The sequence below is a fragment of the Pantherophis guttatus genome, chromosome 14, assembly GCF_059756535.1.
Source record: "Pantherophis guttatus breed Tessera chromosome 14, ASM5975653v1, whole genome shotgun sequence".
NCBI lineage: Eukaryota > Metazoa > Chordata > Lepidosauria > Squamata > Colubridae > Pantherophis > Pantherophis guttatus.
Genome location: NC_142076.1, coordinates 21,079,787 through 21,106,905, shown reverse-complemented (window position 1 = coordinate 21,106,905; position 27,119 = coordinate 21,079,787). Strand labels below are relative to the sequence as shown.

At 48.4% G+C, this 27,119-nt stretch overlaps 1 protein-coding gene across 1 annotated transcript in view; it reads right to left on the bottom strand.

The window, feature by feature from the left end:
• Positions 1–4,619: 4,619 nt before the first annotated feature.
• The window catches only part of INTS1 (integrator complex subunit 1), a 37,722-nt gene continuing 15,222 nt past the window's right edge, over positions 4,620–27,119 (bottom strand). Inside the window, exons 20-47 of the mRNA XM_034441566.3 lie at positions 26,869–27,048; positions 26,136–26,285; positions 25,285–25,464; positions 25,092–25,196; positions 23,578–23,745; positions 22,894–23,005; positions 22,524–22,685; positions 21,998–22,144; positions 21,734–21,832; positions 19,793–19,917; positions 19,220–19,477; positions 17,673–17,832; positions 16,831–16,971; positions 16,565–16,745; positions 16,351–16,459; positions 15,728–15,858; positions 14,321–14,408; positions 13,005–13,231; positions 12,006–12,129; positions 10,525–10,658; positions 9,470–9,662; positions 8,396–8,523; positions 8,193–8,305; positions 7,057–7,170; positions 6,678–6,748; positions 5,809–5,900; positions 5,530–5,639; positions 4,620–5,255 (exon numbers count right to left, since the gene is read on the bottom strand). Of these exons, the coding sequence (XP_034297457.2) occupies positions 5,140–5,255; positions 5,530–5,639; positions 5,809–5,900; positions 6,678–6,748; positions 7,057–7,170; positions 8,193–8,305; positions 8,396–8,523; positions 9,470–9,662; positions 10,525–10,658; positions 12,006–12,129; positions 13,005–13,231; positions 14,321–14,408; positions 15,728–15,858; positions 16,351–16,459; positions 16,565–16,745; positions 16,831–16,971; positions 17,673–17,832; positions 19,220–19,477; positions 19,793–19,917; positions 21,734–21,832; positions 21,998–22,144; positions 22,524–22,685; positions 22,894–23,005; positions 23,578–23,745; positions 25,092–25,196; positions 25,285–25,464; positions 26,136–26,285; positions 26,869–27,048 (3,918 nt within the window). The 3' untranslated portion in view covers positions 4,620–5,139. The remainder of the gene's footprint in view (positions 5,256–5,529; positions 5,640–5,808; positions 5,901–6,677; positions 6,749–7,056; positions 7,171–8,192; positions 8,306–8,395; positions 8,524–9,469; positions 9,663–10,524; positions 10,659–12,005; positions 12,130–13,004; positions 13,232–14,320; positions 14,409–15,727; positions 15,859–16,350; positions 16,460–16,564; positions 16,746–16,830; positions 16,972–17,672; positions 17,833–19,219; positions 19,478–19,792; positions 19,918–21,733; positions 21,833–21,997; positions 22,145–22,523; positions 22,686–22,893; positions 23,006–23,577; positions 23,746–25,091; positions 25,197–25,284; positions 25,465–26,135; positions 26,286–26,868; positions 27,049–27,119) is intronic.

Genomic DNA, 27,119 nt, shown 5'->3' with positions numbered 1-27,119 from the left:
ACAACTCCCTGGTGAAAAGTTAGGTGAGGTTTCCAGCTACAATCCTTTAAAAGAAAAGAAAAGAAAGAAAAAGAAAAAAAAAGAGGGTCCAGACCACAATTCCTAATTTCTGGGCTTTAATTCTTAACCGAGAAGGCTGAGTTAGAATATTAGAATAGAATAGAGTTGGAAGGGACCTTAGAGGTCTTCTAGTCCAGCCCCCAGCTCAAGCAGAGAACCTATACTATTTCAGAGAAGTGGCTGTCTTGTTTCTTCTTAAAAATCTCCAGTGATGGAGTGTTTTTGGCTCCTTCGATTTTGTGGGGGTTTTTTTTCGTTAAGAATGGAGATTTTTTTTTCTTTCCTTTTTTCTCTGTTTTCCCTCCTTTTGGCTACAGGCTTCTTGCGCTCACGAACTGTAGCTGCTTTCACCTCCTATGTACATGTTTCAATAAGGCAGTCCTTGACTTACAACTGTTTGTTCAGTGATCCAAGTTAGAACAGCACTGACAAAAAGTGACTCGTGACTTCTTTCACACTTAACGACTGTTGCAGGATCCCCATGGTCATAATATGATCCAAATTTGGATGCTTGGCCACCGACTCATATTTACGACGGGCCGCATCAATGTCCCGAGGTCATGTGATTTTCTTTGGCGACTTTCTGATGAGCGAAGTCACTGGGGAAGCCAGATTCACCTAACAACTGTGTCGCTAACTTCACATCTGTGGCGATTCACTTAGCGACTGTGGCAAGAAAGTGTCATAAAATGGGGCAAAGCTCACTTAACAACGGTCTCGCTTAGCCACGGAGATGTTGAGCTCAATTGTGGCTGTAAGTTGAGGAGTTACGTGTATTATTTAGCTGATTCTCACGGAGCAAAACCTTTTCTTCAACTTGCACACGAGTTCAAATGGTGTGTAAGCTCCCTGCCTCTTTGCACTAAATTTGTTGGCAAAAACCTCAATTCTCTCTTTCTTTAGGCCCTTGGTTTTTTCCCCCCCTCCTTCTCACCCCTTTTTTCTCTTCCTCCTCCTCTTCCGTCCTTCCTTCTCTCTTTCTCCTGCAAGGAAAAAAGAAAAATGCCTAGCAACAATTAAGAATTTCATGATGATACAATAGGACAGTTATTACACCAGCATAATTATTAAGCCATAATTGCTAATTGTCTTATTAGCATTTAACAATTATGCAAATAAGGGCAAACAGGCTGTAATAGCAATAAAATGGCTCCTTTTTATTTTTACACTAATAAAAAGAGATTGCAGATTGCGGTGGTGATGGCCGTTTTGCTCTTTGGGAGTTTTATTGGAAATTGCTGAGGAGCCAAACCAAGCACCGGGCGGTCCCAGGGGGTGGGGGTGGGTGGGCAAGGGGCTTTGGCAGGAGGGGACAGAGAGCAAGGGTAAAAGCAGCCACATTAAGCCTCAGATGATCATGTGCTTGGGATTTTTGCGCTTGGGAGAGTTATCTGGAGCCCCACTTCCTGCTCCGAATTCTGCCCGAATAAATGAAGCACTCGGATGCAAATTCAGCAGGAAAGTAGGCAGAACACAGAGTTAAGCAGAGGGGCGGCAGGCAGCCTCCTCCTTTCCAGCAAACTGGCGCTCCCTTTTTTTGACACAGCAGGGAACCCCTGCAAATTTTCAAATAAGGCGCTAATATTTCATTAATAAATAAATACCGGAAGCTCCCGAGTCTCCGAAAAGGAGAGACACACACACACACATGCCGTCATCCTATCCTATTCTTCTTCTGATACCTTCTCCATGTTTTGGACTACAATTCCCATATTCTTTTGATATCATTGCACCGGGAGAAACTCATGGGGTCCAAGCATCCCCAAAAGTCACGGGTTGCCAACTCCTGTTTTTAAATTATTGACGGGTTTTTTTGCATTAAGTTGCCTACTTGGTACCTTTTCGGGCATCCCTAGGGTCCCTCTCTCAGCTTGGAGGCCGAAGGATCTGCCCAGGATGGTCAAAAAAGTCAAGATGGCAGTCCCAAGAATAGATAATCGAAGCTCTGGCTGTTTTTTGTGTTGTGTCGCCAACGGTATGAGTGGGTGAGGCTGCATTTATGAGCCCCTCCGGATTCACTGGGTGCCCTGTTTCGCTTCAGCAAATAAATCAATAAATTTGCAAAATAAATGTGCTAATAAAACCCTGCAAGGAAGCCATCTAATGCAGAGAGAGAGAGAGACTGCTTTCGTGCAGGGCTTCGCAGATGCAAATGTGTGTGAGCTGTGGGGGCCCACAACACCCCCACCCCCAAAAAACCCCCCATCACAGATGCAACTCAAATCCTGGAAGACAAGTTCTGCAATGGGAATAAATTACGCCTGGGGAAGTCTTGAAAAGCGTTGTTACCTTACTTGAAATTCTACACTCTGAATCTTCTAAAGAATCAAAAATATTATAAATAATAAAGAATACAACAATATTATTCTAAATAATAAAAATATTCTATTCCATTCTGAATTCTGTTCCTATTCCTATTGTTTTTTCTTTTCTACTCTGCTCTACCCTAATTCTATTCTACTTTAATTTCTATTCTATTCTATTCCTTTCTCTATTCTATTCTTCTCCTTTCTCTATTCTATTCTTCTCCTTTCTCTATTCTATTTTCTCTATTCTATTCTTTATTCTATTCTCTATTCTTCTCCTTTCTCTATTCTATTCTTCTCCTTTATTCTATTCTATTTCTCTATTCTTCTCCTTTCTGTTCTATTCTCTCTATTCTATTCTTCTCCTTTCTCTATTCTATTATATTCTTCTCCTTTCTTTATTCTATTCTTTCTCTATTCTCCTTTCTCTATTCTATTCTATTTTCTCTATTCTATTCTTTTCTCTATTCTATTCTGCTTTCTCTATTCTATTCTATTTTCTCTATTCTATTCTTCTCTCTATTCTATTCTCCTTTCTCTATTCTATTTTCTCTATTCTATTCTTCTCCTTTCTTTATTCTATTCTATTCTTCTTTCTCTATTCTATTCTATTCTCCTTTCTATTCTATTCTTCCTTTCTTCTATTCTATTCTCTCTATTCTTCTTTTCTCTATTCTATTCTATTCTATTCTATTCTTCTCCTTTCTTTATTCTATTCTATACTGTGCTATTCTATATTCTTTTCCATTCTATTCTATTCTCGAATAATTCTGTTCTGTTCTATTCTATATTCTTTTCTATTGTACTGTATTGTACTCTGCAATTGGAATCAATTAAGAAGCCCTGAATAATTTTTTTTTTTTACCATATTTGGAATTCTTCACTGATGCTTCCAACTCGGAACCGTTTTCCTCAGGAATTCTTCAAACGGGGTGGGGAGGAGAGAGAGAAACGAAGCAGCTGAATTCCAGCTTATTTTTTCTCCCCCCCCCCCTCCAATTTCTCGGAAAGCAAACCAAGCCAGGCACTGAGACAGCCGCAGCTCTCACAAATCTGGTCGGTGGCTGGCCCGAGTCAGTGCTTAAAAGCCACTTGGTGGCTGGTAAGCCAAATTCATCATCCTTAAGCTGCCCGGGGAAACCACTCCGTGATTAGCCTCGGATTTCATTTCAGGCCCTCTGTGCCCACTAAAGCCACGGGCCGAAACCTGATGCGGCCGAATATAAACGGTTCGGGTTTTTTTTTTTTCTCTCTCTCTCTCTCTCCGGAGGCGGAAGCAATTTCCGAGTTGAGAAGGCTGGTGGCTTGAAGGGGATTTGAAGCTGCGGCCGAGGTGGAGATGGAGAGAGAGAGAGAGAGAGGGAGGCTGGGAAGGCAGAGCAGATCCTCCTGGGATCTTCACCTGGCCTTCCCCAAGATGCTTCCAGGGCAGGCAGTTTGCTTGTCCGGTGGAAGAGATTGGATAACCATTTGTTCCGAAATAGCTGTCTAAGGCAGTGTTTCTCAACCTTGGAAGCTTGAAGATGGGTGGACCTCAACTCCCAGAATCCCCCAGCCAGCGCTGCTGGCTGGGGGTTTCTAGGAGTTGAAGTCCACCCATCTTCAAGCTACCAAAGGTTGAGAAACACTCGTCTAGGGTTTCCTGCCTAAGCAGGGGGTTGGACTAGAAGACCTCCCAAGATCCCTTCCAACTCTGTGATTCTCTTCTAAGGCAGAGTGCCCCTAAATATGGGTGCTTATGGCGACAGTTGGCTAATTCCGTCTCTTTGGAGCGCGCAGGTTTTACTTTTGGCACGACGAATGGTTACGAATCATTCTTCCCAATTTGCTTTTTATACAGTCCTCGACTTAACAACGGTTCGTCAAAGTTGGCCTGAAGAAAGTGACTTAGGACCGTTTCTCAGTTTATGACCTTTGCGGCGTCCCCATGGCCGCGTGATCAAAACTCACCGACTCATACTTGCGACCGTTGCCGTGTCCCCCAAAGTCACGCCGATCCTCTTTTGAGACCTTCTGACATGCGAAGTTGATGGGGGGGGAAAGCTCGATTCACGTAACAGCCGGGTTACTGACTTTTATCGACTGCTGTGATTCGTTTAACAGCACGTAAAACGGGGCGCAACTCACTTAGCAAATGTCTCACTTAACGAACAGAAATTCTCGGAATTTGTGGTTGTTGTAAGTTGAGGAATATCTGTATTATTTGGCTGTGATGGGAGCAAAACCAAAAAACAACGGAAATCCAAAACGAAGGGAAAGAACATGAAACACAATGTTTTAATTTAAAAAGGGTAAGAAAAACAGCCGGATTGTTTCTCAGGAGGTGGTTTTGACATTCTACTGCCGAAGTGTCCAACCTTGGCAACGTTAAGACTTTTGGACTTCCAATTCCCTGAATTCTGGGAGTTGAAGCCCAAAAGTCTTTAAAAGCTGCTAAGGTTTGATACCCCTGTTCTACGGGATGGGATTTGATCCCCCCCGGAAGAGTTTAACGAAGCGCCCTAATTTTTTTTTTTAAAGCTCTGTATCCTCAAAATAAAATGATCCCTCCTGCTTTGCTAATGACCACAGATGAGGATGGGGAAACATTTTCCTTCTCAATCAAACCAGGATCCAGAATGGAATAAATCCTAGGATCCTCCAAGTCTCTTCTTCTATCGGAAACGTTCCAGCAGGTGGATTTTGGTCTCCTCCACAGAATTCTCTTTTCCTCTCAAGAGTTGCTGGCCCAGCTACCTTGGACAAGGTCCGTCTTCAGATCTGCTGCCACCCTTCACATCATGGCTTCCATGTGCAAAATCTTCAAGGCTTCCGAGATCTGGGTGCTGGTGTCCATCTGTCCGTACATGCCCACCAGGAAAGCCCTCTGCAACAGGGCTGCCGCGTGTTCTGCGAGGGGGAGGGAGGCGGTGGAGGGGAAAGGAAAGGTTAGGGATCACAACCCTTCCATGTTATGACAGACCTGCCTTTATTAAAACTGATGCATGGTTTATCCCAATGCTATATTTCAGCATTCCCCACACACACACACACACACTTCAAGTCTTCCAAAATTCTAGATAACAATTCCCATTACCCAGATAGATGATGGGGAGGGATTATGGGGCATTGTAGGTACATGGCTGGGACTTGGGTGCCAGGTTAGACGAGTGTCGGGCCTCACCTTGGCAGAGGAGGGTGTATTCAGGCAGGTTTCTCAGGGCGGTCTGGACGACTTCGAAGTCGCAGCTGCCGAGACAGTACATGAAGGTGGGCAGGAAATCAGCCGCGATGCTGCAGGTTTGAAAAAAGGAAAGGAGAGAAAAAGAAGAGACACACACACACACCAAAAAAAAGTACTGAGGATAGTACGAAGCAAAGGTAACCTCTGCTAAATCAGGACGGTCAGAAGTAGGGTTAGGGGTCTTCTCTGGGGTGGGGGAGGTGATTTCCATCCCGGTACCTGGGATTATTCTGAACGGAGCGTAGAGCGAGGTTGAAAGCCAGATTCCGGCAAGTTTCCTCTTCAGAGTTCATCAGTTTTTGCAAGTGAGTCTGAGAAGGGGAGAAAGGGGAAGAAGGAAGGAAACATCTGGTGAGCTTCGCCAGAGAAGGCATGGGTAGGTAGTACTTGTGCCGAGTGCGATTCTTTGATCGTTTGCACGTGTTTCATGACCCAACTAGGGAACATCATCAGTGCTAGAAGGGAAGGGGGTTTGCAGAGAAGAAGAAGGAGAAGGAGAAGGAGAAGGAGAAGGAGAAGGAGAAGGAGAAGGAGAAGGAGAAGAAAGAGGAGGAGGAGGGGGGAGGAGGGGGAGGGGGGAAGAAGAAGAGGAAGAAGGAGGAAAAGAGGAAGAAGGGGAAGAGGAAGAAGAAGAAGAAGAAGAAGAAGAAGAGAAGGAGGGCCCTTGGTTATTTTCTTGCAGACATTTCATTACCCATCTAGGTGATATTATCAGTGTTAGACGGGAGTGGGCTTTGCTCTCTTTATACAAGTGGCTTGCCCTATCAGAACTGATGTGTGTGATTTTCTAACCCTAACCTTAACTCAAATTCTGTTTGAATGTAAAATTTTAAACAGACCCATAAACTACATTTACACGCCATTCAGAAGAGACAATAAAAAGCTAAAAAGGGAACAAAAAGACCAGAATCCGTCTTATCCAGCAACCAACAGATAAGCAGGGATTAACCCCAGACAAACAATCAAGCAGAATACAATACTCTAATCAAGGCGCTACCAAAGGGAAAACAAAACTGGCAGGAGGGAAAATGCCACGGAGAAACCCCCAACAAAAACACAGTAGAGGAGGAAGAGGAGAGTTAACCTACAGAAAAAAAAGCAAGGATTTCCGGCCTCCGCCGAGCCATCTCGTCGATGTCGGTCAACACCTCCAAGATATCTGAGAAATGGAAGACAGAGAAGAAGGGAACAATTTGAAACCAATAAAAAAAATAAAGAAAATGGCAGGAGGGGGGAAGCTGTCCATTCACAGACCTCGTTCTGATACCAAAAAAGTGCCATTTTGCGGTGGGGCTCCCCCATATGTTGGCAGCTTTTATTGGCTGTAAATAGACTTCGTTAAGGCAGTGTTTTTCGACCTCGGCCACTGAAGAGGGGTGGACTTCAACTCCCAGAATTCCCCAGCTTGCTGGATACCCTGAAAGTTGAAGAATCTCTGGGTGTACAACTTCCGAGTCTTTTACTTACCTTCAACGTTCTGCCCCCTGGACAGGCTCTTCGTGTAGGGGGCCATTTCAGCGGGGGTGAGGGGCGTGAAGAGGGAGACGCTGACCAGGGGCAAAGATCCGGCTGCAGCCTCATCTGAAACCAGACAACGGTGTATAAGTTTAAGTGCTATTCCTATTGCAGGCTGGCTCTGCCGACTGTCGACGGTTTGATCCTGACAGGCTCAAGGATGACTCAGCCTTCCGTCCTTCCGAGGTCAGTAAAATGAGGACCAGGATTGTTGGGGGCAAAAGACTCTGTAAACCGTTTAGAGAAGGCTGTATTGCTCTCTTTAAGAGCTGTGGTTGTGCAGTAGTTAGAATGCAGTATTGCGGGCTAATTCTGCCCACAGCCAGCAGTTTGATTCTGACCAGCTCAAGGTTGACTCAGCCTTACATCCTTCTGAGTCGGTAAAAAGAGGACCCAGATTGTTGGGGGCAAGAGGCTGACTCTGTAAACTGCTTAGAGAGGGCTGCAAAGAACTGTGAAGCGGTATATACCATATTTTTCAAAGTATAAAACACACTTTTTTCCCTCCTAAAAGAAGCTGAAAATTTGGGTGTGTCTTATACTCCGAATGTAGCTTTTTTGAAGCTTTTTTTCAGTGAAGCATCTTCCGTGCTTTGCCTGCTCCCTCCGACTCAGAGCTGTGAAGCTTTTTTTCAGCCCTAAGGAGGCGCTAGCGAGTGAAGCGATCTCCGTGGTTTGCCTGCTTTTCTCATTGCTTCTCTCTCCAAAGATCAGTTGTGCTTTAGAAGCTGTTTTTTATCCCCAAACAGGGGATCAAAACCAGCAAACTAATGTGCTGAAGCTAACCAGACTAAGGACGCTAGCCAGATGAATACCTGGTAGGCAGATTTTTTTTTTCCTATTTTCCTCCCCAAAAACTAAGCTGCGTCTTATACTCCGAAAAATACGGTAAGTCTAAGTGCTAGATACTTTCCAGAGCAGCTAACTTCCACTCCATTGTTCTGTTGAGGAATCTGATTTGTACACAAACAACATATCCTCTGATTATTCAAAAGCTCCACTGGCAAATCCACCGAGGTGATCTGCTTTAGGACCAACCAGGTGAGTCACCTCCCAACCATCTGCCAACGAAGACTCTTGAGACTCACCATTCTTTTCATCTTCAGCTCCCCGATCTGAAGCGCCAGCCCGACTGGGCAAGCTGAGGCCGGCCAGAAGAGATTTCAGCATCGCCAGGTCATTGTTGTCCGAGGAAAGGTCACTGCAGAGAAGCCAAAGGTAAGCGGGGAGGCCGTGAGAAAACACTGACCCAGCCATCAGCGCCCAACTGGGACCGAGAAGGGAGACCTACTGGAGGGGATCGGAGTGCTTCTGCAGGAAGGAGACGGCGGCCGGAGCGTTGGAGGTGATGTACTTGTGAATGAACTGCACGAATTTGGTGATGAAGCAGGCCAGGTGGCGAGAAGATTTCCGGTAGCTCTGGAGCAAAGAAGAACCGAGCACAGGTGAGGCCTCCGAAGCAGACTGGGGAGGCCACAACTTCTAGGATCTTCTTAGGACTGACCCCACCTAGACAGACAACCTGGGTTTGGCCCGGATCACTTTTGAGTTATGGGGGACCTGCAGGATGGGTGAAGATTGAACCCCGTTTCTGCAAAGAGAGCTGTCCCAAGTCCTGCTCAGAAGTAACCGGGATTCCCGGCTTCTGTGAATTTTGCCTAAGAAGTTAGAAGAACTGTGGGAGGCCAGGCCAGGCGTCATTCTGGAGAGCCCTAGGGTGCGATCTCAGCTTGGTTCATGTGATTTCTATGCTCTAGGGCAGGGCTCTCCAACCTTGGCAACTTTAAGACTTGTGGGCTTCAACTCACAAGACTTGTGGACTTCAACTCTCATGGAGTTGAAGTCCACAAGTCTTGAAGTTGCCAAGGTTGGAGAGCCCTGCTCTATGGTGCTGCTTAGTTGGGTCAAGAAACATCTGCAAGAAAACCACCAGGTTCAGAAAGAACTAAGGACCCCATAGTCATTCTCTTCCTCCTCCTCTTCCTCCTCCATCATTCCACAACCCCCCTCCCTTTTAGCACGGATGAAGTTTCCTAGTTGGGTCATGAAACGTCAGCAAGAAAACCATCAAGCTCAGAGAGCACCAAGGACCCCAAAATTCGACCTTGAGCCCCACGGATTCTCTTCCAAATGTCGTTCTTAGAATAGCAACCAGATACTTCGCAACTGGACTTGCTCTGAGCTATCACCCAACCCTGCGGGAGACGATGCAACCTTCTGGGTGACGTCCTTATCTGAAGTAGACTGCTGTGAAGGGACTCTTTGCTACCCTGGGGCGTGCGTTTGTCTGTCTGTGTCTGTCTGTCTGCAGGACACAGCCCCCCCCCCACCCACCCCTTCCCCAAAGCCGCAGCTCCTCCCCTACCAGAAGCAACTGAATGAAGGAAAGGAGACAGTCCCACAGCGCCCCCTGGTGCTCGTTCTGGAAAACTTGAGGCTGCAGAAGCTCCAGAATGCCCAGCACATGGAGGAAGAAGGCGAGATGCTTCTGCTGGCGGAATTCCTGGAAATTGAGGTGGATCCGGCCGTGCAGCAGAGCGGCGATCATCGGCAGGTGCCTGGGAAGGGACACGGGAGGAAGAGGAGCCATCTTAGGAGGGGTTTCCGGCAGGGAGGGCGGGGCACACTGTGCCGTGGAGTTGGGTGGCTAAATAAGTTCGATAATTAAAAAAATTGCAATCTCAAAATATCGGGAGCACCACTTGAATGCCATCGGCATTGACAAAATCCCCATCGGTCAATTGCAAAAGGCAGCTGGGCTCGGAACAGCTTACATCCTGCGACGAAACCTTTAGCGCTATCCAAGCATCCGCACCTGCCTATCCCAGGTTCTTGGGAAAGACTCTGTAGGTAGATAATAGTGCCAAATCCAGTCTAAACACCTGGCTGGCTGTGTGACAAACCGTAACAGCAGCAATTTGACACCGTTGGCATTGACAAAATCCCCATCGGTCAATTGCAAATGGCAGCCTGACTTGGGACAGCTTACATCCTACGATGAGACCCTTTAACCCCATCAAACTTCTACATCTGCCTATCCCAGGCCCTTGGCAAGGACTTGATACATGGATAAACATTTCCAAAATCCAGTCTAAACATCTGGCTGGCTGTGCAACCAATTGTAGTCATAAAACGTGGTGTGTGTGTGTGTGTGTGTGTTGTGGAGAGGAGGAGCTCCTTTTTTGAGCTTTGTTGCTCTTTCACACATTCCAAGATATCCAAAGAAAGGGGAAAGGGGAGAGCTCTGGCCTGGAGCAGAAAGGACAAAGTCACACACTCACACCTGCAGCCTGAAAATGCTAACAAGACTGAGTGGGGGTGCAACTCTGGAAGCAGAGGTAATCCCTCCCCCCCCCCAGTCTTTGCAGGCCATAAGCTCTTGAAAAAAACAACCCCCAAATGAGCCAAGGGGCCTCGCACCTGAGCAGGAGGATGGGGTGAGCCACGGCCAGCTTCCGACATGCCATATTGGCGTCCCAGAGCCGGCCTTCGTTCATCTTCACATCACCAGCGTCGGCAAGGAGGGTGATGAACCGGTGGATCAGGCTGTCCAACTGCAGAGAGACATGGACGTATTGAACAGGTAACCCAGGGAAATCCAACCATGGAGACTTTTAAGGCTTGTGAACTTCAACTCCCAGAATTCCCCAGCCAGCACGGAGGACTCTGGGAGCTGAAGTTCGCAAGTCTTAAAAAGTCGCCAAGGTTGGACACTCCTGAGCTAACTCTCGCTTGCAACTCCCATTACCTTACGTAAACCAAAGCTGCTTCTTCAGCTTTTACTGATTCTGCTTTTCATCCTCTTTCTCCTCTCTTTTGGGTGAATTGAAAGATCTAACAGGAATATCGGCCAGGTCCTGAAGAGGAAACTCAAATACTTTGGCCACCTAATGAGAAGGAAGGACTCCCTGGAGAAGAGCCTAATGCTGGGGAAGATGGAGGGCAAAAGAAGAAGAAGGGGACGGCAGAGAACGAGGTGGCTGGATGGAGTCACTGAAGCAGTCGGCGTGAGCTTCAATGGACTCCAGAGGATGGTAGAGGACAGGAAGGCCTGGAGGAACATTGTCCATGGGGTCACTATGTGTAGGACACGACTTCGCAACTAACAACAACAACAGGAATACCCTCCTTGTCCTCTTGATAAAATTGTGGCTGAACTGTTCTTACATCAGATCACTGACTGTAGTCAAGGGTCTGATTCGGGCGAAGTGAGAATGAAGCAAGGAGGGACTCGAAGCTGTCATCAGCAAGGCTGTCTGTTTGCATTCCTAGGATGAGAGGAGGTGGCCCAAGGACACCCAACCGGCTTTGTGCCTAAGGCAGAACTAGAACTCACAATCTCCTGGTTTTCTAGCCTGGTGCCTTCTTCATTACGACACCAAAGTGGTTTTTCTTGAATAAAAGAAAGCCAGTTATAAAAGGCCTCCCAGAGTCACCTTGTGGCAAGGTGGACGGCAAGCCAATTTAATCAAGAAAATAAATTTATTTTATTATATATAAATCTCTCTCTCTCTCTAATAAAATAAAATGCCATTTATTCCCTTGGATGCCAAAGAAGGGATTCCAGGCACATCTGGATGATGGACCACAGAAAGCAGTTTTGGGACAAATCAGCTGCAGCCCAGAATATGCCACCTCGGAAAGGATAGGATCAGGATTTATCACTTATTATCTTTTAGGTACACTGAGAGCTTATGCACCGAAGACAAAGTCCTTGTGTGTCCAACCACACTTGGCCAATAAAGAAGAAAGGAAGAATCAATCAATAAGGAAAAGAGGAAATGGTGAATGAACACATGAGCAGCTGTGGAAGAGACGAGGACTTCTAAACTTGGGAAAGCAACACAACCTCCCCGCGGGAATCCGTGACAAATTTCTGTGACAAACCAGAGCAACATTACCTTGCAGGGGCTGCTGTCGGTGGATCCTTCGCAGGACAACAAAGTCTCGGGCATCGGTACCAAGAGCTCCGGCAGCTGAAGGTACATTTGTAGGAGGAGATCTTGGCAGTGTTTTCCCATGGAGCTGAAACAGAGGTGAAGATTTGATGGAGCGCTTCCGGCCAATCAAAACGGAGCTTGCAAGATTTTAGCATTCCCATCCAAGGTCGGGTTTTGGTGCTGGGATTTGCAAAAAGACGGGCCATTTATTCCCTTGGATGCCAAAGAAGGGATCCCAGGCACATCTGGATGATGGACCACAGAAGGATCAGAAAGCAGTTTTGGGATAAATCAGCTGCGGCCCAGAATACGCCACCCCAGAAAGGATTTCACAGAGACAAGAGATAGGTAGAGAGTCACTTAAGTCCAGATAACATTCACAAGTACTCAGGTAGATACTAGGAGGAGGAGGAGCAGGAAGGGAGGAGGAGAGGGGAAGGAGGAGGAGGAGGAAGAAGGGGGGGAGAAAGGAGGAGGAGGAGAGGGGGAGAAGAAGGATGCAGAGGAAGGGGAGGAGGAGAAGAAGAGGAGACGGGAAGGATGATGAAGAAATGGAGGAGGAGGAGGAGGTGAGGGGAAAGGAGGAGGAAGAGGAGGAGGAAGGGGAGGAGGAAGAAGAAATGGAGGAGGAGGAGGTGAGGGGAAAGGAGGAGGAAGAGGAGGAGGAAGGGGAGGAGGAAGAAGAAATGGAGGAGGAGGAGGTGAGGGGAAAGGAGGAGGAAGAGGAGGAGGAAGGGGAGGAGGAGGAAGAAGAGGAAGAGGAGGAGGAAGGAGGAGAAACAGGAGAATCAGCTCAATCAGACTTGCAAGATTCAGTTACTGTTGCCCATCTCAAACATTTTAAACTTTCTGCAGAACTGATTTCCTGTTCTGGTCTCTCGACATGCTAGTAGTTAAAGAGCAAAAAACAAATAAAACCCCTTTTATTTTTTGATCGATCTCCATTCAAGGCAGGCTCACCTCTTCCCCCACTTCTGGATGGAGGAGATCAGGTGCTCGGTGACTTTTTGGATCCTCTGCATGTTCCCATGGCAGCAACTCAGGAGAAGCGGCAGCCGGGACTGGGTGACCAAGCAGCCGGACTCTCTGGAGTTGGGGGTCCTGCTCTCCGATTCCGCCAGGATGAGCTCCACCAAGCTCAGCAGTTCGGGGGTCTTCAGGCGTAGGACGAACTCCTCGCGGCGTTTCTGTCAGCGGCCAGAAGAAACGGATCAGGCCGGTGCAAAAGGGGAGCCGATTTCAAGGGCCGGATCGGTCCGGAAAGATCGAAACTGACCCATCGAAGACTCAGTTCAGATCAAAACAAGTCACCGAATTGGATCCAGATCTTTAAAAAGTAGGGTTCATGCAAAAGAACCTCCGAATGGACTCGGAAACGATCCACGGCACAGATCCAGCCAGTTCCGTAAATCAAACCGATTGGCTGGTTCAAACTGGCTGGAATCAACTCAACCGAATCTTTGCAGGGATCAATTCAAAGGTTTAACGACAGGTAGTCCTTGATTTACAACAGCCCTTTGCTTAGTGACCATTTGCGGAGTTACGGCGGCATTGAAAAAAGTGACTTATGGCCGTTTTCCACCCTTACAACCCTTGCCGTATCCCCCCTTGGTCGCGTGATCAGAACTCAAGACGTTTGGCAACTGACTCGTCTATATGACGGTTGTCCCGGGGAGTGGGGGGGGGGGGGTGTCACGTGATCCCCTTTTGGGACCTTCTGACAAGCCGGATTCGCTTAACAACCGTGCCACCAACTTAACAACGGAAGTGATTCACTTAACAACGGTGACAAGAAAGGTCGTAAAATGGGGTGCAAAACTCACTTAACAACTGCCTCACTCTGCGGCAGAAATTCTGGGCTCGATTGTAGTCGTTAAGTCGAGGACTACCTGGGTTTGAACGCTGCTAAAACAGATGGATTAAAACAGTGTTTCTCAACCTTGGAAGCTTGAAGATGGGTGGACTTCAACTCCCAGAATCCCCCAGCCTGGGGGATTCTGGGATTTGAAGTCCACCCATCTTCAAGCTACCAAGGTTGAGAAACACTGGATTAAAAAGAGCCAAGATATTCTCCCAACCCAAGCAAGGCTGACAGGAGACGTCACCTGGCATCCGTTTATTTCAAAATGTGTCTTCTCCTTGACCGGTGCAATCCCACACCTTCTCCATTCCAACATGGTGGCCCGTCATAGAGAAGCCTCAAATACTTGGCTTGGGGAGATGCTTTGAGGAAATGCATGATCCCATGAGCTGGATCTCGATGGGCAGAAACATACCTGTGGGATCCTTTGGTCTCTCCCTTGCCAGATCCGGGGCATATGAATGCAGGCCCACAAGAAATCCAAGGAAGCCGTTGGGTCAAAACTGTTTGGAGAGATCAAAGTGAGGATGCAGCATCCAAAGGCTCGGGTTTCTTAAACCCAATCTCTCCCACGAAACCCGCAACTTCCTGTTCGCTCTCTCAGTCACCTCTTGTCAACCTGTCTTTCCAAAAAGCAGCCGTAGCTACAATTGTCAGTTGCAGAAAAGAATCAAAGTGTCAGCGTCTCAGCGCTGACATAGAAAAGGGAGGATGAAGTTTGAACTTTTGCCTGCTAAATCCCTTTGAAGATTCTGTCTCCTCGGAGATGGGAGAGGGGGGGAGACATTCCTGTGATCTGACGAAGAAGGAATCAGGAAAGTGACAAGGCCCTTCTTCACGGTGGCCCCTTCCCACCGTAGAGCGAACGTCAGCTAGAACGTGTTCTGACCTAGACTCCCTTAAAAAGCAGGAAGGCAAAACCTGTTTTATTTACACGATGGTGAATTATGTTTATTCACAGTCACCAAGGTTTGTCCAAACAGTTTTTAGAAGAAATATTTCTCAACACACCTTATCTTGTTTGGCAAGCTGCCACGTAACTCGTTTCCAACCGCAGTACAAAACTTTGGTAAAGAGTCTCTCGAAGTCACGGAATTAATGAATTGTTTCCTGCAAAAGCCCCCTCCCTGTTCGCTCCCCTTTTATTTCCTATGGGAGGGGCCAATCACCTCCAAGGTGTGGCTTTACTCCCAAGTCGATCCTGCTTTTTGAGTTGTTCTTGTATTCTGGCAGCTCTGCCCATGCGCACACTGGGAACGGGCTCCAGCTGTTCCTCTGCCTCACTGCTGTCTAACTCCCTCTCTGCCTCCGATGCAGAGCCCTCGTCCGAGCTTTCCCCAGCCCCCAGGACTGGCCCATTGTTCCTCCCCAACCTCCCCACTCTTTGACTCTGCTGCCAGCTCCGCTGACCGCGGTGGGCCAAACACAATGGAGTCTCCTGAACCTGGCCTTTACGAAACAGAACTTTCTTACTAGCTCACTGGACTAGATTGTGGATTATTGGCCGGGTCTTCTACAAATAGAAGGGGCCAAGGGGCCTTGGTAGTACAGTGGTCTAAAGCACCCTGTTATTAACACAGCTGCCTGCAATTACTGCAGGTTCGAATCTCGCCAGGCTCAAGGTTGACTCAGCCTTCCATCCTTTCTAAGGTAGGTGAAATGAGGACCCAGTTTGTGGGGGCAATAAGCTGACTTTGTATAAAATATACAAAAAGTATGAAGGCTATTGCTTAACGCACTGTAAGCCGCCCTGAGTCTCCGGAGAAGGGCGGCATATAAATCAAATTAAAAAAAAAAAAAAAGGTGATCCTGGCAGCCTTACCTGCACTCTTGGCTTCTGCAGAGCAGAGTTCTGATGCAACCATGAAGCGTGGTCCAGCTGGACTGATGAGTCAGGAGGGCCAGAAGGTAGGGGCGGAAGGAGAGAGGCTCCGATTCAGATGAATCTTTACCCTGAGGAGGGAAAAGGAAAGGTTAGAAAAGGGGCACCAACAGGCTAGCAGAAGCGCCAATGAGGCAAAGCAAAGATTAAATCTCTAGAACTGATCACAACTCAACACTCAGAATTGTTCCTGCACCTTCAGTTCTGTGTGTATGTGTGGAACTAAGTTTCTTTCTATGTTTTCTGAAAGAATCTGCATTGGGCTCTCCAATTCTTCCTTCCTAAACTTGCTTTAGATCCAAAATATGTTCGCTTGTGAGAACCTTAAGGATTCTAGGCTGCTGACTTGCTTGACTCCGCCACCAGGATCTACCTCTTCTTCGCCTACGCTGATCTCCCTACGGACTTCTGCAGCATCTACTCCCAGAGAGGGTTGTACAGGCCATGCATATTCTACTTGCCAATCCTCAAAATTGCAAGGAGCCCAGACAGTGTAGGGCTTCCCAGCGATTGGGGGGATGGCCATTTGTCAATGTTGACTGATGTTCCAGGCCAATCCTCACCTTATCCCAGGAGAACAGCAACTTCTGCTGGAGATCAGGGCAGCTGCTGACGACTTCTGGATCCAGCAACTCCAACCAATCGATGAAGAGACCAGAGGCGCTTTCGACACTGAAGGGAGAAAACAGCAGGGGGGGTGGAACGATGGAACAAGGTCCCCAGAGGAGACGGGAAGGAAAGGAAGACCAAGAACCCAACCGGAAGAGTCAACCCAACCTGGAGCTCTCCGCTTCTTTCTTAATGCGACTTTCCTCTCTGCACTGGAGCAGCAGGGAGGTCACCACTGAGATGGGCCCAGAGGTAGGGAAATGGGGCGTCATCTCCGTGGCCACAGAGAAGAGGGTCACCAACAACTCCTCCAGATACGGCGAGTGCGTTTTGGTCAGGCTTTCGAGGACTGGAAGGGGAGAAACAAAACCGTTCTGAGACTCAAAGGAGAAGGGCAGGCAGGGCAGGGGAAATGGGAATGGGGGCAACCCTACCTTTGCTGACAAGCTCTGGTTCCACATTCCAAGTTTTGCTGGACTTCAAGGTGGCCACAATGGCGTGGACGGTGGAGCCGATGACTTCAGAGTTGTGGCAGAAGGCCAGAGCATCCGCCAGGTGCAAGAACCCCGCCTGGGCTGCAGTTACAGAAAGGAAAGGGCTGTGAAACGGCACGGAGGGAAGAGGGGTTCCGCTTGGGAAAGACCCCTGGTTTCATGCCTGCTAAACAGGGTCAGAGTTATTACATTTGTGTGGACTTCAACTCCCAGCTGGCTGGGGAATTCTGGGAATTGAAGTCCACAGATCTTGATTACTGAGTCTGTCATCTGCACCTCTGTAACTGTCTGGTTTGGCTCTGCAATCCAACATGTATGTCGGATTGCATATATGTCGGACAAAGCATTGGGGAGATGCTTTGAGGAATGCATGATCGGTCTGGGATCAGTCGTATCCCTGGGGGTAGCTCGTTCCAGAGGGCGGGTGCCCCCACAGAGAAGGCTCTCCCCCTGGGGGTTGCCAGTCGACATTGCTTGACCGACGGCACCCTGAGGAGACCCTCTCTGTGGGAGCGTATTGGCCGGTGGGAGGTTATCGGTGGCAGAAGGTGGTCTCGTAGATATCCAGGCCCTAAGCCATGGAGCGCTTTAAAGGTGAGAACCAAAACCTTGAAGCGCACCCGGAAGACCACCGGGAGCCAGTGCAACTCGCGCAGGAGAGGTGTTACATGGGAGCGCCAAGTCGCCCCCATAATCACCCGCGCGGCTGCATTCTGGGCCAGTTGGAGCCTCCTCCCTTTCACCCCTGCCCCTCCCCCGAATTCTCTCCATGTTCTTCCTACCATCGGTGATCCTGTGTTGGGATGAAAACTGAACCGCAAAGGACTTGAGCTGGGTCCGGAGAAGACTGTCTTCCACCCCTGATTCCTTCAACCACTGCAACATCTGCATGAGGACTTGGAAAAACAGCGAGGAGAAGGCCTCGTCTTGGGGAGCATGGCGCTGAGAGGAGGAAGAGGAGGAGGAAGAAGAGATGGGGTTACAGGCAGAACCGTTGACCTCCGAAAGAGACGTTAGAAGAAAGTTCTACTTCTTGCTAAGCCTCCCCAGGGTGAAGATGCCAACAGCTGAGGTTCCTCCACTACCAGGAAACAAAAAAAATCACCTTTACAGACCACGGGGCTTTGAAACGGGACGTTTGGTCACAGGACCTGCACAGAGTCGCTTGGCAGTGAGATGGGTGGCATATGCATTTTTAAAAATCAAAGCAAATAACGAAATGAAATCAAAAATAAAATAGAACAATACAATCAAATAATGAAAGCAAATAAAAAAAATGAAAGCAAATAATCAAATTAATAAAAGCAAATCAAATGAGATTAAAATAATAAAATAAAATAAAAAACAAAACCACTGTATGCCACTTAATTACGGCCCTCGCTGGCTCTGCCTGCCCCCTCCTCTCCCCTCGGTCTTTCCCCCTCAACCTTATTCCAGGGAAGGCTCACATAGACTCTATCTATCTATCTATCTATCTATCTATCTATCTATCTATCTATCTATCTATCTATCTATCTATTTATTTATTTTTCAGATTTCTATACCGCCCTTCTCCTTTCGGACTCAGGGTGGTGAACAGCCAAAATAAAACATTTGTACAGAAAAAGTTAAAATAAATTTAAAATAATTAAATAAAGTTTGGCCCGTAATTTAAAACATTTCAATTAAAATCAGTATCAAATTTTAAAAACCAACCAAATATTCCGGATTATTCAAAGTTTCCTGTTCCTCATCCCTTTGGCAAAGCTTGATGGGGTTGTGGGGGCAGATCCTCATTTGCACCTTCCAATCCGTCAACCTTTGGCAAGGAGCCCCTCCCAACACGAGCCCCTTCTCCTCCCCATAAGAAGGAGAGTGTTCCTGACCAGGGGGGAAATCCTACCGGTTTCCTGCTTTCTAGCGAATCTAAATCGCTCGGCACAGCTCTTCCCCCCTCGCTGTTCTACTTACCTTGTTAAGCCTTTTCTGTGTGAAGCGTGCATTTGGTGCGCATTGCACATGCGGGGGCTGCGAACTAGTGGCAATCCGCAGAGGATTTCACCACTGTTCCTCACCCTTCATAGCCTTACTAATCTCAACTGCAGGGCCACCAGACCAAGAACTGAGGACTCCAGAGCATTGCTCCGGCCCAAAAACGGGAACACGTAACCCTGGGACGCCCCCACTGTCATAAATCCGAGTCAGTCTGAATTTGGATCGTGCGACCCTGGGGATGCGGCAACGGGTCGTAAGTCGAGGATAGATCAAAAACCCTTATCTCTGGGTCTTCCCTCCCCCCACCCCAAAGATCTGACTTTGGCCCTGGCCGAGAGGGATCTGGCAGCCTCACCTGGTGCTGCCACAGCAGGCGCAGGAGCGGGCAAGCCACGACGTGGTTCTGCTGCATGGCCCTCACCAGGGCTCCTCCGTGGGGCGAGTTCAAGGCGCTCACCAGAGCCTTTAGAAGCCGCGCTGCCGTCTTGGGCGATGACGAGCCGCCTCCTCGGCGCAGGTGGGCCAGCTCCTGGCCGAGGGTCTGCTGCAGAGCCAGGGCGAGCGGCCGCGGGTTCGAGTTCTGCCAGCGGGGATCTGGAGCCAGTGGGAACAACTGAGCAGACCGGAGGAAAGAGAGAAGGTCAGAAAGGCGGAACCCGTTTCGGCTCGCTGCTAAATTTAAAATATATATTTTTTAAATTATTTTAATTTTGGTCATCCATGTTTCATTCTGTCATCTCTCCTTCGGCATCCTTTCTTTAATGATTCTATTCCACCATTTCTTCAATTATTAGTGTAACTCTTGGCCCGTGGCGAGTTGTTCCGAGGTGAATTGTCGTAGACCCAGCTGGGCCTACCTGCCTGGAAGCAAGGGGAAAACTGGGGAGCCCCATCACCCCAAAAGGAGAAAAGGCAAAAAGCCCGTTACCTGGAGAAGGATACCCGCCAAGTCGGCCTCGGGATCGATGATTGGGAACTGGGCTAAAGCTCGGCTCCTTCCTTGCCCTTCAGGAACCTCCAGGCTGGATTTGATGCGTGGGGCATCGTCGCTCTCTGAACAGAGAGGCAGACGAAATCTTGTCAATGGGACGGTTTCAAAGCCCTGGGGGTCTAAAGCCCCCCTCGCCTTTCTTCTCACTCACACACACACACACACACACACACAGACACATGCACACAGAGTTTCCCCCCGATCAATGTCTATGGAGATTCTGTGTCCTTCGAGTTAGGTGCCTTCATGCTTTTTGCTGTTTTTAATGCTTTGCAATGCTTTTTATTGTTTTAAAATACTTTTAAAAATTTTAATTGCAATCTATGTTTTGAATTGCAAGACGCCCAAAGTCTCCTACAAAGACAAAGGGGCAGGTGTGTGTGTGTGTGTTAAATTGTTTTCCAAAAGGCAGGACGAGAAGCAACGGATGGAAACTAACCAAGGAAAGAAGCAACCTAGAACTAAGGAGAAATTTCCTAACTGGGAGAGCAGTTGACCCAAGAAATTGTTTGCCTTCGGATATTGCTCCATCACTGGAGGTTTTTAAGAAGAGACTGGACAACCATCTGTCTGAAATTATATTGGGTCTCCTGCTGGAGTTTGGACTAGAACCAGAGGTGGGTTTCAGCAGGTTCTGGAGAACCGGTAGCGGAAATTTTGAGTAGTTTGGAGAACCGGTAGTAAAAATTCTGACTGGCCCCGCCCCCAACTATTCTCTGCCTCTGGAGTCCCAGCTGATCGAGAGGAAATGTATTTATTTATTGGTTCAATTTATATTCCGCCCTTTTCCGGAGACTCAAGGCAGCTTACAATGCGTTAAGCAATAGCCTTCATACTTTTGTATATTTTATACAAAGTCAGTTTATTGCCCCCACAATCCGGGTCCTCATTTTACCTACCTCGGAAGGATGGAAGGCTGAGTCAACCTTGAGCCTGGTGAGATTTGAACTTGCAGTAATTGCAGGCTACTTAATAGCACTTTAGTGCATGGGGTTACATGGGGCTCCCCCTGGGGTGCACCCGGAGGCTCCAGCTGGTCCAGAATGCAGCCGCGCGGGGGATTATGGGGGCGACGAGGCGCTCCCATGTGACACCTCTCCTGCGCGAGCTGCACTGGCTCCCGGTAGTCTTCCGGGTGCGCTTCAAGGTGTTGGTGACCACCTTTAAAGCGCTCCATGGCTTAGGGCCGGGGTACTTACGAGACCGCCTACTGCCACCAATAGCCTCCCACCGGCCAGTACGCTCGCACAGAGTGGGCCTCCTCAGGGTGCCGTCCGCCAGACAATGTCGGCTGGCGACCCCCAGGGGGAGAGCCTTCTCTGTGGCGGCACCCGCCCTCTGGAACGACCTACCCCCGGAGTTACGTATAATAACAGACCTCCGGATTTTTCGTCGGGCCCTGAAAACTTATTTATTTCAACTAGCTGGGCTGGCTTGAGCTAAATTTTAAATTGGTTTTAAATTGGGTTGTTTTAATTTACGGCCAGAATATCTAATTATTTTAATACTGTTTTTTAAATTTTGTATGTTTTGTTTTTACTTAGGCTGTGCACCGCCCTGAGTCCTATTTGGAGAAGGGCGGTATAGAAATTTAAACAAATAAATAAATAAATAAATAGTCTGCTGCGCCACCAAGGGGATTTTATAGTAACCTTCCCCCGGATTGGGGAGGGAATGGAGATTTTGCAGTATCCTTCCCCTGCCACGCCCACCAAGCCACGCCCACAGAACCGGTAGTAAAAAATTTTGAAACCCACCGCTGACTAGAATACCTCCGAGGTCCCGTCTAACTCTATTGTTCTATGCTCTAATTATGAGTTAGGTGGCTGTGGAAGTCAAAGCAACAAATAAATGACTGTCAAAAGTTAAATGCTGAACCTGGGTGAGATGGCAGGGAGGCGGTGAGAAGGGAGTGGAAGGTCTGCCCTCCTGTGGCTCCTCTTTCATGCTGCACCTCCACCAGGTGGGCCATGTAATCTGTCAGGGGAGAGAGAGAGAGAGAGAGAGAGAGAGAGAGAGAGAGAGAGAGAGAGAGGAGGCCTCCATCAGAGAAGCGTCCTAGATCTTTGGCAAAATCCCAAAACGCCCGGAAGAGACTCTCGGGGCGAGCGAGGGAAAAAATCCGATCCGAAAACCTCTTACTCTTGTCCATGATGTTCTGCTCCAGGGTCTGTGGGTCGTGAGAGACGGTTTGATCCAGATACTGTAGAAGTTTGCTCATGCTGGAAACCGGGATGCCAAAGGACTGGACGAAGAGCAGCAGCTGTTGGGGTTCGAGGTCTTGCAACGCTGGAATTAAAAAAAAAAAACACCCCCAAATTCAACACCCGCCGAAGCAAAAACAGGAGGGGGCTTCCTTTCCCAATCCGTATTTACAAGCCGTCCTGCAGCTATTTCTTCGACTGACGTGTTAGACCAGGGGTGTCAAAATTCAAGGCTATCGAGTTCGATACCCCTGTGCTAGACAGACAGACGTACCTTTTTCCAACCTGCTTAGGCATAACTCTGTATTTAGTTATTTATTCTGTTATATTATGTCACGTACATTGGAGGCGGTGACCCTTTGAGATGTATGCAATGAAATTTCACTTTAACAAATGCCGATGAGTGTCCATTCAAAGTGACAATAAAACAATTATTCTATTCTTGCATTCTTTTCTAGTCTTACCTGCATCCACCAAGCGAGGCACCTCCGAACGAATCATGCGCAGCTTCAGCCAGTCGGGGAGAAGCAGGGCCTCTTCGGAGGTGTCCACCAGGAAAGCTGTGGGGAGCGACTTCTTCTCGGGGAACCAAATGTCCAGCAGTGCGTAGAAGTCGCCGTCGTCCGCTTTAAAGCAACATGGAGAGCGGAGATGTCCAACCTTGTCAACTGGAAGACTTGTGGACGTCAGCGCCCAGAAGCTGGCTGGGGAATTCTGGGAGTTGAAGTCCACATGTCTTCCAGTTGAAAGGTGGACACCGCTGATCTAGAAGCATCTGTGACCCACAGAAACGCCCTCCCCCGTCGGTCGCTTTCACAGCAGGCTTTCCTTCACCTTGAGGGGGTCCGAGGGTCAGAAGAATCACCATGGCGTGGACCACCAGGATGTGCATCGTGGCGGTTTCTCCACCGCTCCAGCGAAGGAAGACTTGATCTTGGGACTCCGACTAGAACAGAAACGGGGCGAACAATTAGCAAGGAAGGGCATTCGTTGCAGAAGCTGCTCCCCACCACTTAATCCAACTGACTCCTTCTTGGGAAATAAAGAGTTTCGTATTATGATCCCACGGCTATCTTAACGGAATAGCAGAGTTGGATGGGACCTTGGAGGTCTTCCAGTCCAACCTCCTGCTCAAGCAGGAGAACCTGTACTGCTCCAGACAAATGGCTGTCCAGTCTCTTCTTGAAAACCTCCAGTGATGGAGCCCCCACAACTTCTGAAGGCAAGCCTTTCCACGGATTCTTACTTTTAATTTTTTGCAATCATACGCTTCCATCCAAAACAGAATTTCTTGAGCTCAGCAACTTTAAAAAGAATAACTTCAACTTCCAGAGTTCCCCATTCAACTAAGATGTGTGGACTTCAGCTACCAGAATTCCTGAGGTAAGCATGCTAGCCCTGGGGGAATTCTGGGAGTTGAAGTCCACCCTTCTTAAAGTTGCAGAGGCTGCGAAATACTGCCCTGGAAGGCAAAGGGAAAAATAGGACCGAGAGGGAGGAGGAGAGAGGGACACCCACCCAGTTGTAAACCTCGTCTCCTTCTTTGGTCTGGCGCATCCGTTTGATGTAGCGCGAGAAGATGGAGAGCAGAGCCACCAACACGGAGTCGGACTCTGAGCAGTAGGAGAGCTTCGAGAAGAGGTGAGACATGATGGTGGAACGCTCCACGATCAGCCTGGCCACGTCCTGCAGAGGAGAAGAGGAAGAAACGTAGAGCAGCTGCGCAATGAGGGCCTCAAACTCTGAGATCAGCGAAAAGACTGGAATTTGGGTTTTCCTTCTGGCTCGTCTGAGGCCAAAGTCGCTTCTCCGTCCATCTCGTGAGGCATGGACAGCCAACCCACCCCAGCTCTTTCCCGGAGAAGACCTCCCGCTCTCTATCGCTGGCGGCACCAATTTAGAAAGGGAGAGAAGATAAATCAAAACTAGAAAGAGAAGGGGACACATCCTGCAGCGGGTAGATAAGAGGAGGTTAGCAGTTTGATCTAGCAGTTAAAGCACCAGACTGGAAACCAGGAGATGGTGAGTTCTAGTCCCAATTTGGGCATGAAAGTCAATTGGGTGATTTTGGGCCAATCACCAGGAGATGGTGAGTTCTAGTTCCGCCTTAGGCATGAAAGTCAATCGGGTGATTTTGGGCCAATCACCAGGAGATGGTGAGTTCTAGTTCCGCCTTAGGCATGAAAGTCAATCGGGTGATTTTGGGCCAATCACCAGGAGATGGTGAGTTCTAGTTCTGATTTAGGCATAAAAGCCGGCTAGGTGACTTTGGGCAAATCACCAGGAGATGGTGAGTTCTAGTTCCGCCTTAGGCATGAAAGTCAATCGGGTGATTTTGGGCCAATCACCAGGAGATGGTGAGTTCTAGTTCTGATTTAGGCATAAAAGCCGGCTAGGTGACTTTGGGCCAATCACCAGGAGATGGTGAGTTCTAGTTCCGCCTTAGGCATGAAAGTCAATCGGGTGATTTTGGGCCAATCACCAGGAGATGGTGAGTTCTAGTTCTGATTTAGGCATAAAAGCCGGCTAGGTGACTCTGGGCCAATCACCAGGAGATGGTGAGTTCTAGTTCCGCCTTAGGCATGAAAGTCAATTGGGTGATTTGGGGCCAATCACCAGGAGATGGTGAGTTCTAGTTCTGATTTAGGCATAAAAGCCGGCTAGGTGACTTTGGGTCAATCACCAGATGGTGAGTTCTAGTCCTGCTTTAGGCATGAAAGCTGGCTGGGTGACTTTGGGCAAATGCCTCTCTCTCAGCCCAACTCACCTCACAGGGTTGTTATTGGGGGGTGGGGGGAAAGAGGAGGAGGAGGAAGGAGTATTAAATGTGTCTGTCACCTGGAGTTACTTATTAAAATGAATAAAGGTGGGACATAAACGAATAAATAATAAGCAAATTTTGGGGCACCAAGGGGGAATGCTCTGCAATCTGTCGGGAGACGGAGTTTGCTTTGATTGCTCAATGAGGAGGCATCTCACAGACCTTCTCCTCCTCCTCCTCCTCCATCCACCCAACCCTTGACTTCTCTCACCAAAGCCAAGTCGTTGTGCTGGCCTTGTTCCTCCACCGGAGCATGCTGGGACAGATACACCAGGTAAGCACTGATGGTCTGCGGGTCTGTCTCCATGTGGATGGCCTGGAACGGGAAGCAAAGAGAAACGCAACGTTACACAATCCAGGACCTGTGTCTGGAGAACCTTCCAAGGGTTCACCGCGCCATTCACCTGCTGCAAAGCCACCGCCGTGGTGGTCCGGACGCTGTCGAACAAGGGCAGCTTGGGGAGGTCTCGCAGAAGCCACTGGTAGCTCTGAAGCAGCTCGAAGTCCCAGGAGTCTTCCTCCATCGGGTGCTCCTTCTCCTCCTTCTCATGGAGGGCCCCTTCGGAAAGCACCAAGGACAGGCCCTGCAGGGGGGGAGGAGAACACGGGGGTCGCATCCAGCCTGACCTGCCTCTGAGCTCCTGGCTGATCTGGTGGCTGGCAACCACATTTTCCCCTCTAAAAAAAAATTATTACATTTCAAAAAAGTATTAGAATACAAACAAGCATAGAAAAAAAAAAGGAGTTGAAAAGAAAGGAAAAAGGGGAAACGGGCAACTGCAAACATCCAAACAAAACAAGCAATGATAGAAAAAAACATTCTACTTTCTTTGATACAGATAAAAGCCTAAAAACCAGAATAAGCAACAGTGTTTTTGGGGGGGAGGGAGAGAGGGAGGATGGGGGACAGACTGACTTCTGGCAGATGGGAGTTTGCAGAAATACAAGAAAAATATTTTAAAAAGCGAACTCTATGCCCTCTCAAATCTACCAGAGACGAATATGGATGTTTTCAAGCCTCAGGACTGAAGGAATTGCAAGCAGGGAGCAGAAACTCCAGGCCCGAAGCCCCCCGAAGCCCCCCATACACACCCCTCAACAAAAAGTTGATGGCACTCTGGGGAAAGGGCTGACGGTGCACCAAAAACAAGGTTGCATTGCAGTATTTTATCCTGTTCTGCCTGGCTAAGAATTTGTATCGTGCCCTTCTCTGCTTTAAAGCGGGCACTGACTTATGGGGCCTGGTGTTCCTTACCTTCATGGCCAGCACCCGCGAGGCCACCTGAGATGAGCTGAGGCGCCTCAGGAAGTAGTCCAGCACCTCGCAAGTGGTCTGCTCGTCGGCGGTGGGCCCGAGAAGCATGTCTTGCAGACGTCCGAGCAGCTGCCTCTGTTTTTGCTGCCTCTGCGGAGAAGAAGTACGAGGTTAGGCACTTGGGGTGCACTTCCCTACTTGCTGTAAAAATGCACTCAGCAATTTTGGGGGGTTGTATCCGAGTGCATCCTTGTCATGGTGATGCAGTGGTTAGAATGCAGTATTGTAGGCAAACTCTGCACACTGCCAGCAGTTTTTTCCCAAATGCCATCACTCTGCTAAACAAATAATTCCCTCAACACTGTCAAACTATTTACTAAGTCTGCACTACTATTAGTCTTCTCATCGTTCCCATCACCCATCTCCTCCCACTTATGACTGTATGACTGTAACTTTGTTGCTTGTATCCTTACGATTTATATTGACTGTTTCCCTATGACTATCATTAAGTGTTGTACCTTATAATTCTTGACGAACGTATCTTTTCGTTTATCTACACTGAGAGAGTATGCACCAAGACAAATTCCTTGTGTGTCCAATCACACTTCGCCAATAAAGAATTCCATTCCATTCCTATTCCTATTCCTATTCCTATTCCTATTCCATTCCATTCCATTCTAAAAAGGTTGGCTGTTTTGCTTTTCAAATAATGGAAAACCAGAAAACCGCTTACCTGCCGTTTCTTGGCCCGCTGCTCTTTGCTTTCTCCTTCCTCTTCCTCCTCTCCAGAGGCAGACTCATCCGCCGCGTCGTGCAGAAGGAATTCGCAAAGGCACTGGACCGGGAGGACGTCCAGCGAGCCTTCGCTGGACTGGACAAGGTCTGCCAGCCACGGCATGGACTGCGAAGAAGCCTAAGGATGAGGGAGAGGAAGGAGACAGGAGTCAGTGAAGGAGGAGAGAAGCAGAGAGAGTGGACTTGAGC